This window comes from Bufo gargarizans, chromosome 6 (genome assembly GCF_014858855.1).
Source record: "Bufo gargarizans isolate SCDJY-AF-19 chromosome 6, ASM1485885v1, whole genome shotgun sequence".
Classification (NCBI taxonomy): Eukaryota; Metazoa; Chordata; class Amphibia; order Anura; family Bufonidae; genus Bufo; species Bufo gargarizans.
The window spans coordinates 108,811,727-108,837,841 of NC_058085.1; the positions used below are offsets into that span (position 1 = coordinate 108,811,727).

Here is a 26,115-nt window from a genome sequence, read left to right on the forward strand (position 1 = left end):
TGGTCCACCCTAGTACGAGCAGCTCTGGAGTTCGTACTAGTTTTCCAGCCTACCAGTTAAATCCACCGGAGCCCCCTGCCGGTGAACTTGTCTGGTGTATCCCAGAGCGTTTTGAGCCCGTGATTCCTGATTTTGTAGGCCAACCAGGAATCCAGATTTCCACAGTGGACTCCACTGAATACGACTATTTTAGTCTTTTTTTCAGTGACCACTTTGTAAATCTAATGGCGGAGCAAACAAACCTGTACGCCCAACAGTTTGTTGCTCAACACTTGGACTCCTTTTTGTCTAGGCCCGGTGGCTGGACCCCGGTCAGTGCAGCCGAAATGAGGACATTTTGGGGCCTCGTGCTGCACATGAGCCTAGTCAAGAAACCTAGTGTCAGGCATTACTGGAGTGGGGACGTCCTCTACTAGACTCCACTTTACAGTACGGCCATGACACGCTCCCGGTTTGAGGCAATCCAGAAATGCCTGCATTATGCAGAAAATGCAGCATGTCCCCCCCTTCTTTCTAGGAGAGAACTGCCAATCATCAGATGATGGTGGAGAGCAGGAGAAGGAGAATATGAATAACTGTCCCAGGACTCTTCTCAGGTAGATTTGACTATTTTCAAGGCCTGGGCTGCAATGTTTATGACGCTGGTTCTCAGCAACCACTTACTTTTAGCTGATGAGTGACACACTGCTGAAATCAGCATTTTTGTCATTATTTTATGCTGCGCTGTTTCAGTGAGGTCAGCATAAAGGTGATGACAGGACAGGACAGTACAGGTTCCCTTTAAACATATAACAAATTGCAAACTTGCAAATCAAAATGTAGTGCGACTGAACATCAGCCTTGCGTGCCGTTACATTTAATATCTCCTTATTGGTCCAGAGGAACTGAATAGTTTTATTAAAATTCTACTTTATTGATATCCTTTAAAGTCACTTCGTGTTAGACAAGGAACTCAAAAATGTGATTAAAATTACTGAGGGAGGCCACGTCCCTTCCCTATAAACTGAACTCCCTGAGTAATTTTTTAATCACATTTTTGAGTTCCACTTCCTTGTCTAACACTAGTGATTTTAAAGGATATATCAATAAAGTAGAATCTCTCAATAAAACTATTCAGTGGCCTCGGGTGCGTAACGCTCAGGTCCTCTGGAGTCATCAATAAGGAGATAATAAATACAGGAGTATAGCGTTGCACGCCTCCTGAAGGGTCCTGTCAATTACATAATGCACTTCAGCCAAGGTTTTTCGCCAGGAACACAAGTTTGTCCACAGTCTCGGGCTTCAGTGCAGATCGGTGGCATGTTACTATATTGCCACTGGTGCTGAATGCCCTTTCTGAAGGGGCACTTGTGGCAGGAATGCAAAGATATTTCTTGGCTAGGCTTGCCACCCTGGGAAAATTAGCTTGGTGCAACCTCCACCACTCCAGTGGGTCAGCTTCTCCTTCTACATCCAGTGCCTGCAGGTAACTCTTAAGCTCAATTTTAATCGCTTCTCTGTCGGTGAGGGTAGCTGGGCCAGGCTGAGCAGATGCATTTTTTAAAAAGCTGCCCAGACTTCGTTTACTCCTCTTGGGTTCTCTCTGGGCTTCTCCAGCAGCTCCTGTGCTTGTGTGTGATGGTGATGATGACTCTGTGGCAGACACAGCTTGCGTCTCTAGCAGTGCCTGAATTTCTGCTACTGCCTTTGTGAAGATGAACTTTCTTCGGTCATCTGCTATATATGATGATCTGAAGCGTGGGTCGACCAAGGAGGCCATATCCAGGAGGTCATCAGTTGCAACGTCCGAGTACTTCTCATTTAAATACTTGAGGATGGCTGTCTTCAAGTCCTTCGTCAGTTCTGTGTCAATGTCATCATCAGCTAGAGGAAGAACTGTGTTGTTTAGAAGGTGAAGCACAGGTTTGACAGTCGACACACTCACATACTCTTCTCCAGACAGAGCATCTGTAAACTCCAACAGGGGACTGAGGGTCTTGTTCATAGATTCTAACACATCAATGTCCTGCAAAGTTGGTACCAGGTGCCTGGTTTTCCGGTCTGCTTTCAGGACCTGTGATATGGCCTTCTCTTGTTCGAGCAGCCGCTGAATCATCTGTTGTCGAGACCCCCATCTTGTTGGTGTTTCAGTGATGAGGCGGTGAGGAAGCAGGTTTAGCTCAGCCTGGGCATTAGCCATTTCTCTCTTCCTTTTCCAAGCGTAAGAAAAGGCACTCACAATTTTCTTGCATTTGCCAATGGCATGTTCAACACGGGCATCTTTCACACTTCTCTCTAAGGACAAAATTGGAAGATATCGTTAGCAGCACATCAACCCCTGCATAATGTAACTAGTCTAGGACTAAAAGAAACGGGTCGTCTACCTACCTATGGCGAGGTGGAGCCTGTGACCAAAGCACTGCTGTCTTGTCCAGCCGTTAATTTCCACTGCTTTCACAATATTTGTGCCATTGTCGGTGGTTATGCAGACTTGTAACTCTTCTTTAAGTCCCCATGACTCGAGCGCTTCCTTCAATCCCTGAGATATCAGTTCACCTGTATGATCCTCGGGAAAATAAGATGTCTGTAGGCATCTGCTGCACAACTTCCACTCGTCATTGATGAAGTGGATTGTGAGACTAATGTAAGGCTCCATTGTGCGACTTGACCACAAGTCTGTAGTAGTTGCATAGTATTTTATGCTCCGGAGTTCGTTCTTTACTTGCTCGCGGACTTTGTCATACAGTTTGGCTAAAGTATTTGCGGCTAGGTACCTCGTAACGTGGATCGAGTGTCTTAATCATGTTCTGAAAGCCGCTTTTCTCCACTGTAAGAAACGGCAAAATGTCCTTACACAGGTATAGGGTAATGGCATTTGTAATATCAATCCACCGCCGTTTTTTTTTGTCATACGAAGTGCCTTTAGAAAATGCTTTCACAATATCAGTCTGCTGGTGGGCAGGCCCGGCAGGGCCACCTTTTTTCTTTCCAATAGACTGACTGGCCGTTTGTGGAGGAAGGCGCAGTTTTTGGCTATCTTGGTATTCCAAAACGTGCTTCATTTTGAGGTGATGAAACAAATTGGTTGTATTCCCTCTCTTCGCAATTATTGTCGCCCGGCATATTTTGCAGATTATATTTTTCTGCTCCACATCCGACTCCTTAAACCCAAACCAGGTCCATATGACAGATGTTGCACCGGTCTTCTTTATGAGCACCTCCGACTCCTCCTCCCCACATGCTGTAAGCTCCTCCATGAAGTTGATCTTGATGACATATAGGGCACCTGCAGGAAACTATTATTTTAGCAATCGAATCAAGTACTCGTCTCTAATAAGACAAACCGTCTCTTAAACTATTACTAACGTATTGCTAATTGCTTTTTAAAAACAATATTTTTATGTGGTATTCATTGTATAGCTAGCAAATCATTAGCGATCAGCCCCATGCCATTTGCTGTCAGTCAGCGTCAGACAGAGTAGACCCATGGCATTAGCCAATTGCCATCATCAGACATGTCCCCCAGAGCCAGTGCCATCAGCCCCATAGCATTTGCCATCATCTTCTATCAGACTGTGTGATGACTGCAAATGCCATGGGGCTAATCTGATGGCACTGGCTCACTTCTGGGGGACACATGTCCGATGGCAAATGCCACATGGGGCTAATCTGATGGCACTGGCTCACTGCTGGGGATGGGGATACATGTCTGATGACTGCAAATGCCATGGGGAGGATCTGATGGCACTGGCTCACTGAGGGACACATCAGACATGGCCCCCCCAGCATTTGAGCCAGTGCCATCAGATCAGCCCCATGTGGCATTTGCCATCATCAGACTTGTGTCCCCCAGAAGTGAGTCAGTGCCAATCAGACTCGATCTCAACCCCATGTAGCATTTTCCATCAGACATGTGTCCCCCAGCAGCAGTGAGCCAGTGCCATCAGATAATGTGGCCATAAGATCAGACATGTGTCCCCCAGCAGTGTGAGCCAGTGGCCCAGTGCCAGAATCAGATAATGTGGCATTTGTATTTGCCATCACATCATCGGACTTCATGCGTCTCACTCTCCTCCCCTGCGGCTGCTATACATTCAGAGAGCATCATGGTCTTAGACTCTCAGTGCCATCAGCAGAAGATGATCATTCACTGCAGCATCAGCCCCCATCCATGGCCATCCTTTCCTTATCCGTTTTCTCTACCCCCCCTCGATCCTCCACACAGAGTGCCCCCTCCGATCCTCCTCAGTCCACACAGAGTGCCCCCTCCGATCCTCCGCAGTCCACACAGAGTGGCCCCTCCGATCCTCCGCAGTCCACACAGAGTCCCAGACAGTCCCCCTACAAGAGCGACAGCAGCTGTGATAACACTTACCTTTCCTGCAGGCCAGGGTGCGCGCACTGCTCGGCAGCGGCTGGTTAATGGAGTCCGCGGTGTGGCGTCTTCTTCCAGCACTGGCGGGAGCTCACTGACGTCACACACAGCGTCAGCACAGCGGCCCTGCCCCTGGCCAGTACTACAGCGGTATTGCGGAGTCCAAAAGAAGCTAAAGGTAATGATTCAGGTGGTGATATTGCAGTACGGCGATATAGGCGATATGGCGAAAATCCATATCGTGGCCCAAATTAATATCGCATATCGCCTATATCGCCCACCCCTACCTCAGGGTACACTTACAAGTTTTGTGTGTACGAGGGGAGAGATTCCTGTATTTAACCCCCAGAATGTCCCCCCACTCTGGGTGTTAGCCGGAAACTTGTGTGGGACCTTCTGCACCCACTGCTAGATAAGGGTTACCACCTGTACGTGGATAACTTTTATACTAGTATCCCCTTGTTCCAGTCCCTCACCGCCAGATCCACGTCCGCTTGTGGGATCGTGCGGAAAAATCAACTCGGCCTCCATACATACCCCCTCCAGGTTCCTATCCCCAGGGGTGAGACCCATGCCCTTACCACTGGAAACCTGTTGCTGGTCAGATATAATGACAAGAGGGATGTCCTTGTACTGTCCACAATTCATTGTAACAGCATCACCCCTGTCCCTGTGCGATGTACCGTGGCAACGGTCCTCAAGCCCGATTGTATCGTCGACTAATATCGGTATATGGGAGGAGTTGATCTCTCTGATCAAGTCCTCAAGCCATATAACGCCATGTGCAAAACCCGGGCATGGTACAAAAAAGTTGCGGTCTACTTGGTACAGGTTGCCTTGTACAACTCTTTTTTGTGCTGTCCCGGAGCGCTGGCAACACAGAGACGTTCCTTCAGTTCTATGAGGCAGTTCTCAAGGCCCTGATCTTTTCTGACCAGGAAAGAGCAGGCCGAAGTACCTCGGGAACTGGAGGCGCCCGGATTGTCCCTGGCCAACACTTTCCAGGTGTGGTCCCCCATACTGGAAAGAAGGGACGGACCCAAAAAGATCATCAGGGCCTCTGCATTATTGGTTGCTTCAGGGAGTACCACACTTCCATGGAGTACTAAATTTATATCCCAATTTAGCCACTGACAATCGGATAAAAAACTGGTTCTCAGACTTGAGACACTAAAACAAATAAAAAAAAATATATTATTTAGTAAAACTAAAATAAATTAAAAAAGTAGACATATTAGGTGTCGCCGCGTCAGAAAGAATCTGCTCTATAAAAAAAAAATTCTCACCTTACATCACAAAAATTGTAATAGCAAGCGATCAAAAAGTCATATGCCCCCCAAAATAGTGCCAATAAAACCGTCTTCTCATCCCACCAAAAATGAGCCCCTAACTAAGATAATTGGCTAAAAACTAAAAAAAAATTACTTAGACTATGGAGATACTAAAATGTTTTTTTTTGTTTATAAAAAGATAATATAGTGTAAAACATAAGTAAATTTAAAAAAGTAGACATATTAGGTATTGCCACGTACATAGGAATCTGCTCTATAAAAATACCCCATGATGACCTAACCTCTCAGATGAACACGGTAAAAAAGAAAAGAAAAAAGGTATTTTTTTGTCACCTTACATCACAAGAATTGTAATAGCAAGCGATCAAAAAGTCATATGCCCCCCAAAATAGTGCCAATAAAACCGTCCTCTCATCCCCCAAAAAATTAGCCTCTACCTAAGATAATCGGCTACAAAAAGATAATATAGTGTAAAACATTAATACATAAATAAAAAGTAGACATATTAGGTATCGCCACGTCCGTAAGAATCTGCTCTATAAAAATACCCCCCCTAATCCCTCAGATGAACACAGTCAAAAAAATAAAAATAAAAACGGTGCCAAAAAAGCAATTTTTGGGCAAATTTTCCATTTTAATCATTTTTTTTCCAGTAACAAAGCAAGGGTTAACAGCCAAACAAAACTTTATATTTATTACCCTGATTCTGCAGTTTACAGAAACACCCCATATGTGGTCGTAAACTGCTGTATGACCAAATGGCAGGGCGCAGAAGGAAAGGAACGCCGTATGGTTTCTGGAAGGCAGATTTTGATGGCATTTTTTTGGCACCATGTCCCATTTGAAGCCCCCCTGATGCACCCTAGAGTAGACACTCCATATAAGTGACCCCATCTAAGAAACTGCACCCCTCAAGGTATTCAAAACTGATTTTACAAACTTTATTAACCCTTTAGGTTATGGCAAATGGAGATGAAATTTCAGAATTTCTATTTTTGGTAAACTTGCCTCACAAAAATGTAATATAGATAAACCAAAAATGATATGTACCCTAAAAATTGTCCCAACAAAACTGCCACCTTATCCCGTAGTTTCCAAAAAGGGGTCACTTTTTTTGGAGTTTCTACTCTAGGGGTGCATCAGGGGGGCTTCAAATGGGATATGGTGTAAATAAACCAGTCCAGCAAGATCTGCCTTCCAAAAACCACACGGCGCACCTTTCCCTCTACGCCCTACTGTGTGCCCGTACAGTAGTTTATAGCCACATATGGGGTGTTTCTGCAAACCACAGTATCAGAGCAATAAATTTAGCATTTTGTTTGGCTGTTAACCCTTGATTTCTTACTGGAAAAAAATGATTAAAATGAAATTTGAGAATTTAAATTTTTGGGAAAATGTATCATCTCCATTTGCCAATAACTCTTGTGGAACACCTAAAGGGTTAAAAAAGTTAGTAAAATCAGTTTTGAATACCTTGAGGTTTCTTAGATGGGGTCACTTTTATGGATTTTCTACTCATGGGGTGCATCAGGGGGCTTCAAATGGGACATAGTGTAAATAAACCAGTCCAGCAAAATCTGCCTTCCAAAAACCATGTTTCTGCAAACTACAGAATCGGGGAAATAAATGTAGCGTTTTGTTTACCTGTTAACCCATGCTTTGTTACTGGAAAAAATTGATTAAAATGGAAAATTTTCCTAAAAATCTAAATTCAGAAATTTTATATCCATTTGCCATTTACTGTTGTGGAACAACTAAAGGGTTAACGACGTTTGTAAAATCAGTTTTGAATACCTTGAGGGGTGTAGTTTCTAGAATGGGGTCATTTTTGGGTGGTTTCTATTATGTAACCCTCACAAAGTGACTTCAGACCTGAACTGGTCCCTAAAAATTGGGTTTTTGAAAATTTCTGAAAAATGTAGAGATTTGCTTCTAAACTTATAAACCTTGTAACGTCCCCAAAAACTAAAATGTAATTCCAAAAATTATCCAAACATGAAGTAGACATATGGGGAATGTAAAGTAATAACTATTTTTGGAGGTATTACTATGTATTATAGAAGTAGAGAAATTGAAACTTGGAAATTTGAAATTTTTTCCACATTTTTGGTAAATCTGGTATTTTTTTAAAAAATTAAAATGATTTTTTTTAACTTCATTTTACCAGTGTCGTGAAGTACAATATGTGATGAAAAAACACTCTCAGAATGGCATGGATAAGTAAAAGCGTTTTAAAGTTATCACCACTTAAAGTGACACTGGTCAGATTTGCAAAAAATGGCCTGGTCCTTAAGGTGAAATATGGCTGTGTCCTAAAGGGGTTAATAGATTCCAGGCCAGACCCCAAATTAACACAACCCCCAGATCAGATCCCAAAATGAATACAAACACCCAGACCAGATCCCATATTTCATACAGACACCCAGACCTCAAAATTAATACAGACCCCCAGACCAACCCCCAAAAACACCAAAAATGTTTTCTGCCAGTTAAAATCAGATTTTCTAATCTGTTTTTATTTTCTGATTGCAGATTTTTTTCATTCTATTTCCTGAGCATGATTATTGTCCTAAACTGTTCTTAACAGCATTTAGAAAGTATTTAGAAAATTGCCTTACGGCAGCTCCATGAGCCATAGACACAGTGGTTAGGAGGGGACCTAATTGACTTCTATGGGAGAGTTTTCTAGGCATGCTCTGTGACCTGTACAGAGGTCATTGGACAAGGAAAGAATAGCTAAGCTTTGACAATCACCTATTGGGAATGGTGTTATGATAACACCTCTGTGTATAGATAAGCAGAGAACTGCAGTAAAGTGATCTGTACGGACCAAGAAGTGGTGCCTGTTATTAAGCTTAGTGAAAATGGCACCATTTTATGGTTATTGTTTAAATATAGATAGTGATATGTAAAATTGAAAATAACCACCAAACATTCTTTAAAAATATGCTATACATAAAAACATGATTTAAGCAATAGATCATTTTCTGATGACACATTTTCTTTAAGGGGGTTGTGCAAACTCTTTCCCCAACACTTGACTAGACCTGTAAATGGAAGCTTACTTACCTGCTCTTCCTGGCACTAGCTTCCTGATCCTTCTCTTCCCGTCCCGTTATTCTTTGCTGCGCCACAGCGCTGACTGGATCCCCTTGAATCATTTGACCATTTGGTACAGTCCTGGAGGAGAAACAGAGGGGAGCAGATAAGTAAGCTTCTCTTTACAGATCCCACCCCTACCCCTTCATTCTTGCACAACCCCTTTTAAATTAATACAGACCCCTGATCAGACCCTAAAGTCAATAGACCCCAAATTAATATAGCCCACAGATCATACCCCTAAATTAATACAGACCCCAGATCAGAATCCAAAATTAATACCGACCACATAGCAGATCCCAAATTAATATAGGCCCCAGAGTAGATTCCACATTTACCACAGACGCCTCGATCAAAACCCAAATTAATACAGCCCCTAGATCAGACCCCAAATTAGTTTAGAACACAGTCCCTTAAATTCAGACCTCAGACCAGACCAAAGAAACATTTACTCACCTTACCCCTCTCCTTTTCTGCTTGGGTGCTTTCTTCACAGCACTGGGTCCTGATGCTGAGCAGCCAGTAAGTAGTGTCTTCTTTACGTGCCAGGTATCAGTGCATTTTGTGCAAGACTACACCACATCCTGATCATGGACACCATTAAGACCAAGTACAGGGGCAAGAAACAGTGAGCATGCCAACGAAATATTTCAAGCCGATAATGCAGAGTCAGGGGCGAACTGGAAACTTAAAGTGGCTCTGGAAAAAATTTTTTTTTAAAGTGACACTGTGTTGTAGGTGGGTCCAAATTGACAGAAGGCAGGCTAATATAAGTAGGCAGGGCCCGTAATACTATAGTGCAGCACAATGTACAATCAAATCAAATACACAGTGCAGGACACAATACTGTATTCAACTCTATTACCGTCCTGAGGACAATTGCATGCAAGAGGGCATTTTCTTTTTCCAGCAAGGTGCATAAGTACTAGATGCTCCTAGCATTAATTATCAGATCGCTGTGTACCAGACCGACAGTCGCAAGGAGGCCTTGAGGTGCCCCTTTAGCATCGGCCCATCAGGAAGCCTGCGTGCAGAATAATACAGAAAGAGATGAGAAATGGAAAGATTTGACTCTTGCAAAGGTGCTTCCCCCTAATCTCAAGTACCATGTGGCCATACAAGATGCAGCAGGCTCCAATTATCTAATTAGGACTGCACCATTTGGTTAGTCTGCATTTTAAGGGTCTCATTGTACCGGCAATACCGTGCAACCATTAACAATGCTCATATGGCCACTTAGTGCACGACTGCAGAGTAATCACATCTCAACCATGTCATGACCGTGCCATGTGGTCGTACGCAAAAATGTCTTAGATTACTCATGACAAATATGACCTCAGATTCATTTTCACAATTTCTAACTAGTACATAAATTTCATCTTTGTTAAAATAAATGAAGGCATACTTTAGGTTCCTAAATCACTGCTGCCTTTTATTGTTGTTTCTGTGCAGAAGGCCACATTTTTCTCAGTAAATCCATTAAAGTCTGTGGGGCAGCCAGGCCTGGTAGGAATCTCTTCTTTCATGAATCAGCACAGTATAAACAAATAGCAGAAGGCCCAGGGGGTGGAATCTGCAAAAGAGTGTTAAGTAAACTGTCCTTATCCACGGTCTGTGGAGGTCACATTCTGCAAACTGGTCAGTCCAGTCTGGAACCAAAACTAGTCAACTCTTAGTAATCGTTACATTGTGACAGCTTCCTTCAGGGTTACAGGATAATTATACAAAAAACTATTGTCATAGACAGAATACTGAAACAAAATATAATTATCCGCCGCCAGGTAAAATACCAACAAGGTCAATATTAAACTGTATAGAAGACCATCAATTAAAGGATGTGTCTAAAAATATGCTGTAAAGCATAGTCATGTAAGAGTTTAAAAAGTACAGAGATTATCACATCTCCTGACATGTCTGTTTAGTATAAAAAGGTAGCAGGCACACTCATAAATGGGATAAATATAATGGTCTTTATTTAGTTAAAATACTAAAATTGGGTAAATGTGTTAGGAAAAGAGGTGAGTGTGGTGGTCTGGACACTTGGTACAGGTGTCAGATGGGGGGTGGCTGGTATTAGGTGATCTAGGGATGAATCCGTGGGGAACAAGAGGTAGAGCCTTTTGTGGCTGGCTCAAATAAGTGGGATAGCTTTCCCAGTGTTTGTGAAAAAATATAGTGGTGTGAGATAAAAGGATAAAAATAAAATTAAAATAAAAATAAAAAATTATAAAAAATGAAAAATAAAAATAAAAATGAAAAAATGGGATAGAATGGAAAAAATGTGTAGTCTTATATGGTGTAGTTCGCCATCAGGTGGTCCCAAGGTAACGCTAGAGATAAAAATTTAAAATGATAGAAGGTACTATACATTAGGTATATATCATAATGTCCCATAGGTAGCGCTTAAAATATTGTGGGGTCTTGTATTCCTGGAAAAAATATGTATGGTTCCTGTGGGGGAATTGGTGCTCTGGACCTCGGTGCGGCGTCCCGCACTGTCTTGGATACAGAGATCACTTACCCGCCACGTGGAGATGTCTTCCTTCAGTGCTCCGACCAGTTGTTGCTTGCAGTTGGCTTCTTCGGCTGTCGGCGTCCCTCGTGGTCTCTAGGCGCGCGCGCCCTTTTACTTAGGTATGTGTTGTCAGCGTGACCTGGTGTTGGTCACGTGATCGGGATATTGTTCGCTTTATAAGGCACAGCAGATTATAAGGTGTAACTAGGTTGTAAAGGAGAAAAATCAGAAAAAAAAATATTTTTCATCAGATCCCCATATCAGGCTCACATATCAGACATCCATATCAGACCTCAGATCAGACCCAAAATAACTAACAGAACTTACCTCTCTGGACAGCACTGCCACACCAGCGCTCACTGTTCCATCTTCTCAAGGCCCTGGCTGCACTGTGACCTGATGTCACACAACATCAGGTCATAGTGTGCGCACTATATCTTGACGCTCTACAGGGAGCGGTGAGTACATCCAGTACCAGGAGGGCTGAATTCACTGCTCCCCACACTTAATGCATGCAGAACTTGCATTCTCCATGAGAAAACAATTCTGTGGCATCTATTCTTATGACTTTAGGTTGTGTCATTTGTCTATGATTTTTACTAGAAATTTATGAATGAATTGTCAGCAGTCTGCAATAAAGGCCTATCTGGGTGTTACCAGTTGGGGTTGTGTCCCTGGACAGTCTGACACTGGCAGCACTGATTGGATAGTGTCAAACAGTGCAGGGACACCCCTTCTCCCCCAATTGGTAAAAGCTCCCCAGCTTATAAGGAAGCTGGTTAACCTACCTGTATGTATTTGAATAGTAGGAGGAGACCAGAACACCTGGGAAATACAGGCAAATAAGTAGAGAGCTTGCAAACTCCATGCATATGATGTATTTAGTCAGATTTCTGGTGCCCCATCAACAATGCTTTCATCCAACGAATGAGAGTTTATTATTTCATTAGGTGATCAGTGACGCATTACACTAGCAAATTATTGGGAATAAACATTGACATGAATGTTCATTCCCAATAAGAGGCCGATGTAAAAGGAATTAAGGAAATGCTAATTATTATAATACAAGTACAGTATTTCGTCAGGATTGGTAGAACATCTAATGTGTTTAGGCCCTCCTGAATAGATAACGATCACGCACTTGGATTTCAGCTGCCCAATCCTTTCAGAATCCTCCTGTTCAGTAGACATGCTTGTTTGGCCGAGCATGCATATGCATGGAGGTGTCAGGAATAATTGCTATGGCTATCTAATTTGTATGGCTAGCTGTACGATCTTTACAGCAAATAATAATAAAACATATGGAACAGATAAAATATATCTTATGGTCATTCTCAAGAAGGCACTGGAAGTAAAGTCATTAAGTAGGAAATTGGCCGTACGTTGGGAGAGATGTCTTAAAGAGGACCTTTCATCAGTTTTGCCATGGCTGTTTTTATGTTTTTTAACCACCTCCCGACCGCTGTACGCACCGATGCGTCCGGGAGGTGGTTGATTTGTTCCTCCTGGACGCATCGGCGCGTCATCTCGCGAGACGCGAGATTACGTCACAGCCGGCCCGCGCATGCGCATCGCGGGCCGGCATTTCGTAGCCAAGTATTTTGTCAGCAGCCTGCCGGCCACGATCATTGGCTGGCAGGTTGCTGATTTTTAAAAAATCCAATCAGCAGCCATTTAACCCCACATATTAGTAAATATGATGGGGTTATATGGCTGCTGTGCTCCTCTGCTCCTTCTTTTGGTCGGTTGGTTCCAGCAGAGGAGCAGAGGAGCACATCATCACTGTGAGTACCCACTACACCACACTTAGCCCCCAGATCACCCCAATTAACCCTTTGATCACCCCTTTGATCGCCCCTGTCAATCACTAGTGAAAGGAAAAAAGTGATCAGTGCAAACTGTCACTTTTTTTTTCACTGGTATTGACCGTTAGGTTTCAGTATAGTTTAGGCCCCTTGGTTAGGTAGTTTAGGGATCGGTTAGCGCCCAGCCCACCGCACCGCAGTCCGTTATTCGCTGATTAGCGTATCGCTAATCAGCATTTGTACTTTTATAGTATCTGGAAGTGATCAAAACTGATCACGGTCAGATCTATAATAGTACTAGTGTCACTTTAGTTCTCCCTCCACCCAAAACGCAGTGTTTGCCCGATCAGGCCTGATCGGTCGCCCACACGTGCGTACACCCACGCCCGCCCCACCGCAGTGACCAAAAAAAATTTTTTTGGATCGCTGCACATTCACTTTACACGCACTGCGGCGATAAAAAAATCAGTTTTGATATTTTTTATCAACCGCAGCGGCCTCCGGTACTTCGCTAGCCTCCCATTTGTAAGACAGGCTTGCTTTTTTTTTCTTGGGTAGTCTCAGGGAATACCCCTAAATTTAGTTGCCCACATGTCTAACAGGGGGTATTCCTCTGAAGAGGCCTACAGGCTTCTGACCCAGTCGGATGAGGAGTGGGAACCCTCATCTGATGAATCCAGCGGGTCAGAATACGAACCTGTAGAAAGCAGTGGCTCTCTGACCCAAAGTTCGGACGAGGAGGCTGAGGTCCCTGATACCACCAGGCGTACCCGGCCCCGTGTCGCTAGACCGCAGGTTGCGCAGGATCCGCTTCAAGAGCAGCAGAGTGGGGCTGGTGCTGTCGGATTACGTGGTGAGGCATACACCAGCAGCCCAGCCCTTCCTGGACCTAGTACCAGCACTGCCGTACAACCTGGTGAAGTAGCGAGCACCAGAAGGGCAGTTGAAGCTGGTACGGTGGCACGTGCAGTAGTGACCCCGTCGCAGCCACCGCAAAGACGTGCCCGTAGAGCCCCTAGAGTCCCTGAGGTGCTGGCAAACCCTGATTGGCAGTCCCCAACTTCAGCCGCACCTGTAGTTTTCCCTTTCACCGCCCAGTCTGGAGTTCGGGTTGAGACAGCTCAGATCGATTCGGCCCTGGGATTTTTTGAGCTGTTCTTGACTGCGGAGCTTTTAGACTTAGTCGTGGCAGAGACAAACCGGTATGCCACACAATTTATCACCGCTAACCCGGGAAGCTTTTATGCCCAGCCTTTCCGGTGGAAACCAGTCCAAGTTTCCGAACTTAAAACTTTTCTGGGCCTCCTCCTCAACATGGGCCTGACAAAAAAGCATGAATTGCGGTCATATTGGTCCACGAACCCGATTCATCACATGCCCATGTTCTCTGCTGCTATGTCCAGGACACGATTTGAGACCATCCTGCGTTTCCTGCACTTTAGTGACAACACCGCCTCCCGTCCCAGGGGCCACCCTGCTTTTGACCGGCTCCACAAAATTCGGCCCCTCATAGACCATTTCAACCAGAAATTTGCAGATATTTATACCCCAGAGCAAAACATCTGCGTAGACGAGTCCCTGATACATTTTACCGGGCGCCTTGGCTTCAAACAATACATCCCAAGCAAGCGCGCCCGGTATGGGGTCAAATTGTATAAGCTCTGTGAAAGGGCCACAGGCTATACCCACAAATTTCGGGTCTATGAGGGAAAAGATCAGACCCTGGAGCCGGTCGGTTGCCCTGACTACCTGGGGAGCAGTGGGAAGACAGTTTGGGACTTGGTGTCACCCTTATTCGGCAAGGGGTACCATCTTTATGTGGACAATTTCTACACAAGTGTGGCCCTCTTTAGGCATTTGTTTCTAGAACGGATTGGCGCCTGTGGTACCGCGCGAACTAGTCGCGCGGGCTTCCCCCAACGGCTCGTTAGCACCCGTCTTGCAAGGGGGCAGAGGGCCGCACTGTGTAACGAAGAACTGCTCGCGGTGAAATGGAGAGACAAGCGTGACGTTTACATGCTCTCCTCCATTCACGCAGACACGACAATACAAATTGAGCGAGCAACCCGTGTCATTGAAAAGCCCCTCTCAGTCCACGACTATAACCTCCACATGGGAGGGGTCGACTTCAATGACCAGATGTTGGCTCCGTATTTAGTTTCCCGACGCACCAGACGCTGGTATAAGAAGGTGTCTGTATATTTGATTCAATTGGCTCTGTACAATAGTTTTGTTCTCTACAGTAAGGCTGGGAGAACTGGATCCTTCCTCAAATTTCAGGAAGAGATCATCGCGAACCTCCTGTATCCAGGAGGTTCCGTGGCCCCATCCACCAGTGTAGTTAGCCGTCTACACGAGCGACACTTCCCCAGTGTCGTTGCTGGTACCTCAAACCGACCGCCACCCCGAAAAAAATGTCGTGTCTGTAGCAGGAGTGGAATAAGGCGTGACACCCGCTATTTCTGTCCTGACTGTCCGGACCACCCTGCCCTATGCTTAGGGGAGTGTTTCCGAAAGTACCACACACAGGTACACCTAGCATAGGGATCATCTCACCAGGATAGGCACACAGGGCTATTAGGGCCCATTCACTCACAGCTGCTGCAAACGTCTCCTTTCACATGGGACAAAGTGCCTAACGCACTTCGCCACATCTTTGGGCGATTTGCGCTTTGCACATTGACCCATGGGGAAGGAGAGGTTTGTTCTATAAAGGTAAAAAAAAAAAAAAAAAACACCAGTAAGCAAACAGGTTAATGTTTAGTTCCAAAAGTTAAAGTTTACAGGTTCTGTTCCAAAGTTAATAAAATTATTGCGTTGTGGCCTGGTTTTTTCTTTCTTTTTTTTTTTGTTTTTTACCTTCCAGGTGGACCAACCGATCTACTAGCTGCAGCACCGATGTGCATTCTGACAGAAGCATTGCGCTGCTGTCAGATTACACGCAAGTCAGTGTATGCGGCGCTGCAAGACGGGATTTTCTCCTCTGCAGTGACAGATACGTTTGCCGAGGCATACGAGCTGAGGAGGAGGCGGCGTTCCTATGCTTTGGCAAACACTTTGTATATATATATATATAAAAAAAAAAATCCCGGCAATGATTTATTCATCCACATCGATTGATGCGAATGGAGAAATCTGGTTTGCCAGGGCATACGAGCTAAGTGGGTATGGATGTAGGGCGGAGCTCCTATGTCCTGGCAGACGCCTTTCCCCTCCATTTTTTTTTTTTGGCAGAGATTTTTTCATCCACATTGATCGATGCGAATGAAGAAATCTGTGCCGTTCATTTTTTTCTTTCAGCCCAGAGGCTGAACGGAAAAAAAAATCTCATTACCTGTATGCTCAATATAAGGAGAATAGCAGAAACTCCTAATGCTGGCCATACATGTAATGATTGCAGGAGACCCTCAAATGCCAGGGCAGTACAAACACCCCACAACTGACCCCATTTTGGAAAGAAGACACCCCAAGGTATTTGCTGAGGGGCATATTGAGTCCATGAAAGATTGAAATTTTTGTCCTAAGTTAGCGGAAAGTGAGACTTTGTGAGAAAAAACAAAAAAAAAAATCAATTTCCGCTAACTTATGCGAAAAAAAAAAAATTTCTATGAACTTGCCAGGCCCCTCATTGGATACCTTGGGGTGTCTTCTTTCCAAAGTGGGGTCACATGTGGGGTATTTATACTGCCCTGGCTTTTTAGGGGCCCTAAAGCGTGAGAAGAAGTCTGGGATCCAAATGTCTAAAAATGCCCTCCTAAAAGGAATTTGGGCACCTTTGCGCATCTAGGCTGCAAAAAAGTGTGACACATCTGGTATCGCCGTACTCAGGAGAAGTTGGGGAATGTGTTTTGGGGTGTCATTTTACATATACCCATGCTGGGTGAGATAAATATCTTGGTCAAATGCCAACTTTGTATAAAAAAATGGGAAAAGTTGTCGTTTGCCAAGATATTTCTCTCACCCAGCATGGGTATATGTAAAATGACACCCCAAAACACATTCCCCAACTTCTCCTGAGTACGGCGATACCAGATGTGTGACACTTTTTTGATGCCAAGGTGGGCAAAGGGGCACATATTCCAAAGTGCACCTTTCGGATTTCACCGGTCATTTTTTACAGATTTTGATTGCAAAGTACTTCTCACACATATGGGCCCCTAAATTGCCAGGGCAGTATAACTACCCCACAAGTGACCCCATTTTGGAAAGAAGACACCCCAAGGTATTCTGTGAGGGGCATGGTGAGTTCCTAGAATTTTTTATTTTTTGTCGCAAGTTAGTGCAATATGAGACTTTGTAAGAAAAAAATAAAAATAAAAAATCATCATCATTTTCCGCTAACTTGTGACAAAAAATAAAAAGTTCTATGAACTCACTATGCCCATCAGCGAATACCTTAGGGTGTCTACTTTCCGAAATGGGGTCATTTGTGGGGTTTTTCTACTGTTTGGGCATTGTAGAACCTCAGGAAACATGACAGGTGCTCAGAAAATCAGAGCCGTTTCAAAAAGCGGAAATTCACATTTTTGTACCATAGTTTGTAAACGCTATAACTTTTACCCAAACCATTTTTTTTTTGCCCAAACATTTTTTTTTTATCAAAGACATGTAGAACTATAAATTTAGCGAAAAATTTATATATGGATGTCGTTTTTTTTGCAAAATTTCACAGCTGAAAGTGAAAAATGTCATTTTTTTGCAAAAAAAATCGTTACATTTTGATTAATAACAAAAAAGTAAAATGTCAGCAGCAATAAAATACCACCAAATGAAAGCTCCATTAGTGAGAAGAAAAGGAGGTAAAATTCATTTGGGTGGTAAGTTGCATGACCGAGCGATAAACGGTGAAAGGAGTGTAGTGCCGAAGTGTAAAAAGTGGCCTGGTCATGAAGGGGGTTTCACCTAGCGGGGCTGAAGTGGTTAAAAGACCCCCCCCCCCTTCGTCCGCTGTGGCCCCCCGTTGATTTTGGCGCCTTGTATGTCCAATAGCAGAGCAGAGCGTCACAGCCAGGGAGATTTTTTCTCCCTGGCTGTGACTCTCTGCGCTGTGATTGGATAGCGCTACATCCAGGGAGAAGGAGACACCATTTGAGAAACCCTGGCGTCTCCTCCTCCCTGTTCCAATGCTAGTAATTAGTATACTAAGCGTGGAAAAGACCGGAGGGCACAGTGGGCGAGCGGAGAGGCGCCCAGGAATAATAGCAAGCACTATTGGATCCCTGCTTTATGCTCTACCTAACGTGCTAATTATCTTATCTATTGATATAGTCTGCTGTCTTATGTGTATGGGGATGTCCCAACTCTCTCCCAATATCACCTGGATTAAGGATGTTGACGTTTACATGTTCAATCCTTTTGTTCTCAGGGTATGACAGGCCCGCAATCAGAGATGCATTCTCAGCTGAGCCAAACATGCATGTGTACGGAAGGGGGAATCAGGAGTAGAGATGAGCGAATCGAAATTTCGACAAAGCGGAATTCGATTAAAATTTCAGGAAAAATTTGATTCGCACCAAATACGAATTTTCTCACGCTTTGTATTAACGAATCGCATTTTTTTCTAAAATGGCTGCTGCACGTGGACATTGAGCAAAGAACTCTGGAAACGAGGGATTACCCACAATGCCATGCATGCAGCCAATCAGCAGCCAGCCAACCCCTGTGATGTCACAGCCATATAAATAGCCTCAGCCATTTTAGATTCTGCCATTTTCCAGTGTGCTTAGTGCAGGGAGAGACGTCAGCAGGCGCTAGGGACAGTGCTAGAAAAGACTTCATTGTGCTTAAAAAACGATTTACAAGTTCAGTGAAAGATTAGTCAAGGTGTAGGAAAAGGATAAGGAGGCATTATCTACGCTATAAAAGGAGAACAGGGTGCAATAGGAGCGTGTCACAAAGAGGTGGAGGGGATGGTGCACCACTGACTCCACCCACACCCCTGTCCCTGCCTGAATGCACTATCCGTCCTAAGAAACGAAGCACAACTGGGCGGCATTCCCTAGCCTTGGTAAGTGCGGAGGGACAAACAAGACAAACATAGAATGGTCAACAAGCCGAGTTAAAACCAGGAGGTAACTGCAGTACAAGAGGATAAGCAAAGACGGGTCAAAAACAAGCCAAAGTCAAAATCCAGTAGAAGCGAAGCAGACACAAGGAGCAAGCAAGGACGGAGACGATCAACGAGTCGGGAGTCAAAAGCCACGGAATCACACTAGGAACCCTGGATAGGACCTTATTCACAAGCAACCTGTGGTCAGCAGGTTGCCTGTATATATAGTGGGTAAGAGGAGTCATGTGACATGGCCAGTGCCACATGACTCATTCCCAGCAAGAGAAGTCATGTGACGTGGCCAGCGCCACATGACTCATTCCCCTGAAACCAGCCGAGTACTCAGCTCGGCACTTGGACTCCTTACAGTTGCCATGGGAATGGAGGACACCGACCGCGCTAAGGAGGTGAGCGTGGCCGGGTCCTCCCCACCCCCCGTTGCTGTGGAGACAAGGACGCAGCGCACGTCCTCGCTTCGTACCAGCTGCAGGGCGCCGGAGGCTTTGAGGAGGGGAAACGTGAAGCCGCCGCCTCGTGACAGAGCGATTCTATTACACCTTGCTGCACTTATTGGGGATCCAAATTGCTTTTAGGTTGTTTGCGCTATATGATACATCACTAATTCCAGCAAACCTTGCTTGTGATTAGGATGCAAGTTCTGTGATACAGCCATTCACAGGGTGTATTAATAGGAAAGATACGTACGTCCTATTAGTTTTTCCGCTTTGATTTTACATTGTTTTACTTTTTTGGGGGGTGTTATTATTAGGAAAAAAAAGGGAAAAATATATGCCATAATTGCTGTTCAGCAGTGAAGTTACATTGTACTACAGCCATTTACGGGGTGTATTAATAGGATAGATTAACGGCGTCCTATTAGCCGTTCTAGGCAATACCAGCCCTGCACACATATGTAGCACAATGGGGGGCCAGTCCTTGAGCCTGTCGGTGTCAGCACTGCAGGGACAATTCACAGTGTCCCACCAGCATACCACATGTGCAGGGCACGGCGGTGTCACGCTGTTCTGCACCTAGTTTGCCTGGGCAAACAGAGTCACACAGGGGAGGAACTGATCCGCATCCTTCATCAAGAAATCAAATCCTGGTTTTCTCCTCGACAACTCAAAATCTGAATCATGGTGACTGACAACGGGAAGGACATGGTGTATGTGTTTATTCTGGTTGTAAAGCTGTTCCTTAAGTCTTTTGCCCATCTTCAAGACATCCTGAAAATGGCCAGGAAACTGTATGCACTTCAGCCACTCATACACCGCAAAGCACACCCTTCTTGAGCTGCAGCGGCAGAACGGCATCCCCCAACAAAGGCTGATATGCGAATTCCACCCTCAATATGTTGGACCGACTATATGAACAGAGAAAGGCCATAAACGATTTCTTGATGATACAGGCGGACAGAGGTACTCCCATGTGTAACTTCGATGTTAGCCAGTGGCAGCTCATGCGTGACACCTGCCATTTGCTCGGGCCCTTTGAGGAGGCCACATTATTTGTTAGTCACCAGGACGACGGGATGAACAACGTCATTCCACTAATTCATGTACTGGAACAGATGCTGCTAAATCTGCCTGGCCAGGGGACAGGAGACGTGGCGTCTACATCTCACGGCCACATGAGCCCTGTGGGGGCTGAACTAGAGGAGGAGGACATCGGAGCACAAGCAATGCATAGAAAAATGGGTGGTTTTTCTACACAGGTGACAGGAGAGGAGGAGCATCCAGAGGAGCTACAGGGCGATGAGGAAGACGAGGCAAAGGACCCAGACACACCACGGCAGTATGCAGTGGAGTCCCTCTGAGTCACTTGTGCAAATGGGCCGATGCATGCTCACTTGCTTACATAGTGACAACCGAGTTGTCACCATTCAGTAGAAGGATGACTACTAGCTCTCCACCATGTTAGACCCTTGATGTCGGTCCAAAATGAGGGACTTTTTCACACCCGCTGAGAGGGAGGACAAACTGAACTACTATCGAGATATTCTATGTATTCAGTTGGCCACTACCTATGTGCGCCATCGCCCATCCTCACGCAGGTCTGACCGGGGGTTCTCTGCGCTCACGTTCCACTGCCATGGCTGCTGAGTAGGTGGGGTGGCAGGAGCAGTACCAGGTCCATCAGCAGCAACTTAAGTCTAGATTCGCTGATAAGCTGTTTTCTTCACCGGCCTACTGAAGAAACTACTCACCAGCAGCAGCAGCTATACATAGAGTAGAACCTGAATCAGCAGATTGTGGACTACTTGGAGTGCACCCTGCCACCCACATCAAAGATCCCCTGGACTACTGAGCAGCCAAACTCGATTTGTGACCGCAACTGGCCAAGTTTCCCCTGGACAAGCTTTCCTGCCCAGCCAGCAGTGTGGCATTAGAGCAGGTGTTTAGTGCAGCAAGGGCCATAGTTACCCCAAGAAGAACCCACCCACCGACCCAAAATGTAGAAAAACTGACCTTTGTGAAAATTAATCAGGCAGGGATCAGATAGGATTTTTAAACACCAATGCCTGATGCATCAGACTAGATCATCCATGGTGCCAAACCAACACTTTAACAAAAGAGACCTGTTTCTTCTGGCTACCTGCTTCAGCTACTATGCTGATGCTGCCACCAGCTCTGTGGTCTCACTCTGTGGTCTCCTCATGCTGCTGCCACATGACCACTATGTCACTGGGCCACTCTATGGTCTCCCTGTGCTGCTACCACATCACCACTCTGTGGTCTCCTCATGCTTCTGCCACTTCACCACTCTGTGGTCTCCTCATGCTGCTGCCACCTCAAAACTATGTCTCTGGGCCACTCTGTGGTCTCCTCATGCTGCTGCCACTTCACCACTCTGTGGTCTCCTCATGCTGCTGCCACTTCTTCCCTCTGTGGTCTCCTCATGCTGCTGCCACCTCAACACTATGTCTCTGGGCCACTCTATGGTCTCCTCATGCTGGTGCCACATCACCACTCTGTGATCTCCTCATGCTGCTGCCACTTCACCACTCTGTGGTCTCCTCATGCTGCTGCCACCTCAACACTATGTCTCTGAGCCACTCTGTGGTCTCCTCATGCTGCTGCCAGATCACCACTACAGATGTAGCAGGGTTATCACTCAATCTCTTAACTCAAATTTCTTAACTCATCGCGTTATCTTGAGACAAAAGCCATTGAAAAGCAATTGAAGGTGTTTGCTTAACGCATTTAGTTTAGATAACACGTCTCATAAATCATGAGTGTTAACTCTACTACATCTGTATATCACTGAGTCACTCTGTGGTCTCCTCATGCTGCTGCCACCTCACCACTATGTCATTAGGCCACTCTGAGGACTTGTCATGTTCCTATCCTCCCCACTTCATGACTGGGCCACTATTTTGCCTTTTTTGACTTTTTTCTGGTCTGTCAGAAGGAAGGAAAAATGAGACTCACAATGGATCCTGTCTATGTAGCAGCTGTAAGGCCTCTATGGTCCCATCAGAATTGGGTTGTGATTTGGTAGCCAAAAGCAAGAGAAGGTACAAAACACAGAAGACATGCAAATATTCTATTCACGTGTCATCTCTGTTTTGGATCCACTCCTGTTTTGTTTGGCTTTAGCAATACTGATGGATTACTGACAAAATGCTGACCGAGTGAAGGTGGGTGCTCAACAGACAGGATACGTTTTTTGGGGGTTATTCTCTCTGATCAGAGGATGGGAAAAATAATCAGTGATGTCAACACAAACTTTCTGCTGACACCCTCTCCACTCTGTCGGTGGGCTCTACTTGTATAAGCGTTTAATAGAACAGGTTCTGTAGACATCTATGTGGATTCAGCTGACGACAGTGTAAAAGGAGTGCGCTTCTTCTTGACGCTAATATCAACCTGTAAGGCTGAGTTCACACTTGAGTTATTTGGTCAGTTTTGGCCCCGTAACTGCCCAAATAAGTGAAGTGTGCAGTGATTCTAAGAGCGATGCCTGTCATGTGCATGTCATACTGACTCACTGTATTGTTTCACTACCACAGTGGACTCCCTATATGTGTTACTGCAAGGAACAGTGTTCTACAGTTACACCACTATATATGTAAATAGCTGTTTTTTAATGCAATTCGCCACAAATAAATTCGGATTGAATCAAATTTAGTCTGAAATTTCAGCGAACTGACCGAATATATATATTTTTTAATTTGCTCATCTCTAATCAGGAGGAGTAGCTGTCAATTAAATGTTTGGGTAATATGGGGCCTCCTTTACATAGGTGTCATAGAGGTATCTTCTAATCTAATGTATACATTTCCTTTGTCATCTCAAGTGGCAATCAAACTGGGTGAATATAGAACTATATAATAAAATTAATGACATATAATAGTAGACTGACTTCTCTAATGCACTATAAATTACCTTGAAATCCATACAAAGCTCTAAGAATTATTCAAAAAGTTATGGGAAGGTTAAAATTTCCAAGTTGTAATTTCATTTGGAATACGAGTTCATAAACTTATCAGTCAAGTTACATTTCTTTTGCATTAAATGATATGTAAAGCAGCTGATGAAGTCCCACTTATGAGCTGTTAATCTTTCCGATATTGTAGAGGCATGAGGTTTTGTCTATCAACATAAACAGCTGCAGGAGGAATTTGTCACTCCTGCCGAAGCATACATACAAGGGCTGACTTGCTCCCCGAGCATTGTTTTTCTTCTGCTCAAGGAAAATTAAAATGTCTATGATAAAATTGTTGTGTGCCTCTATTACAATAGTAAAAGAGTGTAAAACAGAAGAATCAGTTCTTAGCAAGGGTGTGTAGTGTGATACTGTTCCAATCAGGAGAATGTCACATAGTCAAGTTAGTTTCAAAACAAAATTAACTTGCAATGAGGCACAAGTTAAAGGGAACCTGTCACATTGAACGTGGTGTCTGATCTGAAGTATAGCTTATAATTTTATCATTTATATCTGTGCTCACTATGGGCTTTGAAGTCAAGTAGCTGGTCCTATCAGTGATTATATACCTGTGTTCAGTGACCAGTTTGTAGTGGCCCCAACGCTACACTGGGTCCCCCAGACACAGTCAAGGTGTCACTACATGTTGCTTCTCTCTAGTGTGGATGGTAAGATGTGGTGCATCCCAATGGGAAATAAGTCCAGAGAGTCAGGGTCTGCAGTAATCCAGTGTGCTTCTTTACTGGATGAACTCAAATGCAAAATAATACAGACAATGCATTGAACTAGCTTCTCCTGTCTTCTTGCTGGCAGAGATAGGCTTTGTGCTGAGGAAAGGCTTGAGCTAGCTAATCATAATACAAGTTAACCCTTCAGTGTTCAATAAAGGGCTTGATGGCTTTGCATAGCAGCAATAGGGGCAAATGTCCAGACTCCGAAGTACCCTTGCTCTAGGGCTCTACCTATGTATAGAGAGATGGCTGTCAGTCACTGATAGGACCACACCCTTGACTTCAATGCTCATAATGAGTATGAATTTAAATGAATGAAATACAGGTTATACTGAATATTTTCCTTTAAAACTATATATCAGTCTGCTCTGCATCTGCCTGGTGTATAACATCCTGCCTGCAGATTCACATTTTCGTGGTGACAGGTTCCCTTTAATGGTTCTCACAGAGAGGTTTGACATTTTACAATGAGGACCAAGAATATCCAATGCTTGCCTTTTCAGTCTCTAAGGTTTCCTCAGCCGGCTTCAACCGCAAACTCAACTTTGGCTACTGTGCTTCGCTCCAACAAACACAGATGGCTCTCCCTGGTCTCACTGTTTTCACATGGTAATGCTCTCTAGCAGTGTTCTCAGGTCCACCCCTAACTTCATTGGTCTTGCCCAGCCTGTATGTCTTCCTGGATTGGGAGTCTGTCACCCAACCTGAATCTTAACACTGCACTCAACCTTTGTATGCCACTATTCCACTGCTGCTGCTCTTCCCTATGCAGTTTCACTCTGTGCTTCAATTTATCACAAAAGAACCTAATTGAACCAGGGGATGCCGCTCACTATGACAGGCGTATGTCCAGCAACTACTTGGCACCTGCTGTCAAGTATTGTCTTCTCTTAGATCCTGCCTGCAGGAAATTCAGAGTATAGCATGCCTACACCTTGGTGTTCCAAAGCATGCCACTTCAGGGTTCCCACATGAGGTGACCTTATGAATGACCCATGGCTGTGAAGTCGGAGTGGGCTAAAATGCAGGAGTTGAAGTTAGAACTTTGGCTTACGGACTCCACAGCCCTGGTATGACCAGCTTCCTGTGGAGTGACTCCCAGGTCATAACTCCTTGCTGCCATTTCACATATTTGTTGGGTGATTGCATCTTTTATGTTGCATTGAAAATCACAACTTCCTGCGTAAACAAGGGACTGTATATTTGTCCCAATACAAAAAATTTATAAAAGAAAAAAAACAAGGTAACTAGCTCGATCCACATGCTATTACCAAACAAATATCTGCCAATGTGAAAGGATGCAGGGGCTAAGAGCAACAGCATATGCTATATCAGAGGAGTTTAGCAGACTTGTGGTAGAGCTGAGTACAACCTGCAGTGCAGACATGGAGCAAACTGATGCATAATGAATTTATAGAGCAGGGGGCAATCTACTTAAAGTCTACAAGGGACTGTATTTAATAAGGCTGAGTGGCACTTCTCCATCTCAGCGTTGAACAGACGAACATCCCTTGCTCCGCAGCTACTATGGTAGACTTGGAGTCCTATATATAGATAATGCTGACAGTGGTCCTGGATCTAAAGACTAGATACAAGTTGCTTGAAAACCACCAAACGTATTAGCCTATACTGTGTAACTGGCAAGCACCTTAGCCTTTACTTGGTAACTGGCAACTATCTGAGCCTCTTATGTGTAACCGGCAAGCGTCAGTGCCTCTTGGGAGTAATGCTGAACTGTTTGCATTTTATTCCAGAGTATCCCGATTATTTCTTCTTGTGCAATTCATCTTCAAACATGTAACCTCTGTCTCAGCCTTCTGACATTATAACTTGTGGCTCACA

General features: G+C 44.6%; 1 protein-coding gene across 1 annotated transcript; it reads right to left on the reverse strand.

Annotated features, from left to right (window-relative positions):
• Positions 1-1,231: 1,231 nt before the first annotated feature.
• LOC122942007 (E3 SUMO-protein ligase ZBED1-like) lies at positions 1,232-2,635 on the reverse strand. Its single transcript, XM_044299502.1, has 2 exons — positions 2,368-2,635; positions 1,232-2,274 (listed from the first exon to the last, which is right to left on the reverse strand). The coding sequence occupies exons 1-2, from the start codon at positions 2,633-2,635 to the stop codon at positions 1,232-1,234; spliced, it is 1,311 nt and encodes a 436-aa protein (XP_044155437.1).
• Positions 2,636-26,115: the final 23,480 nt, after the last annotated feature.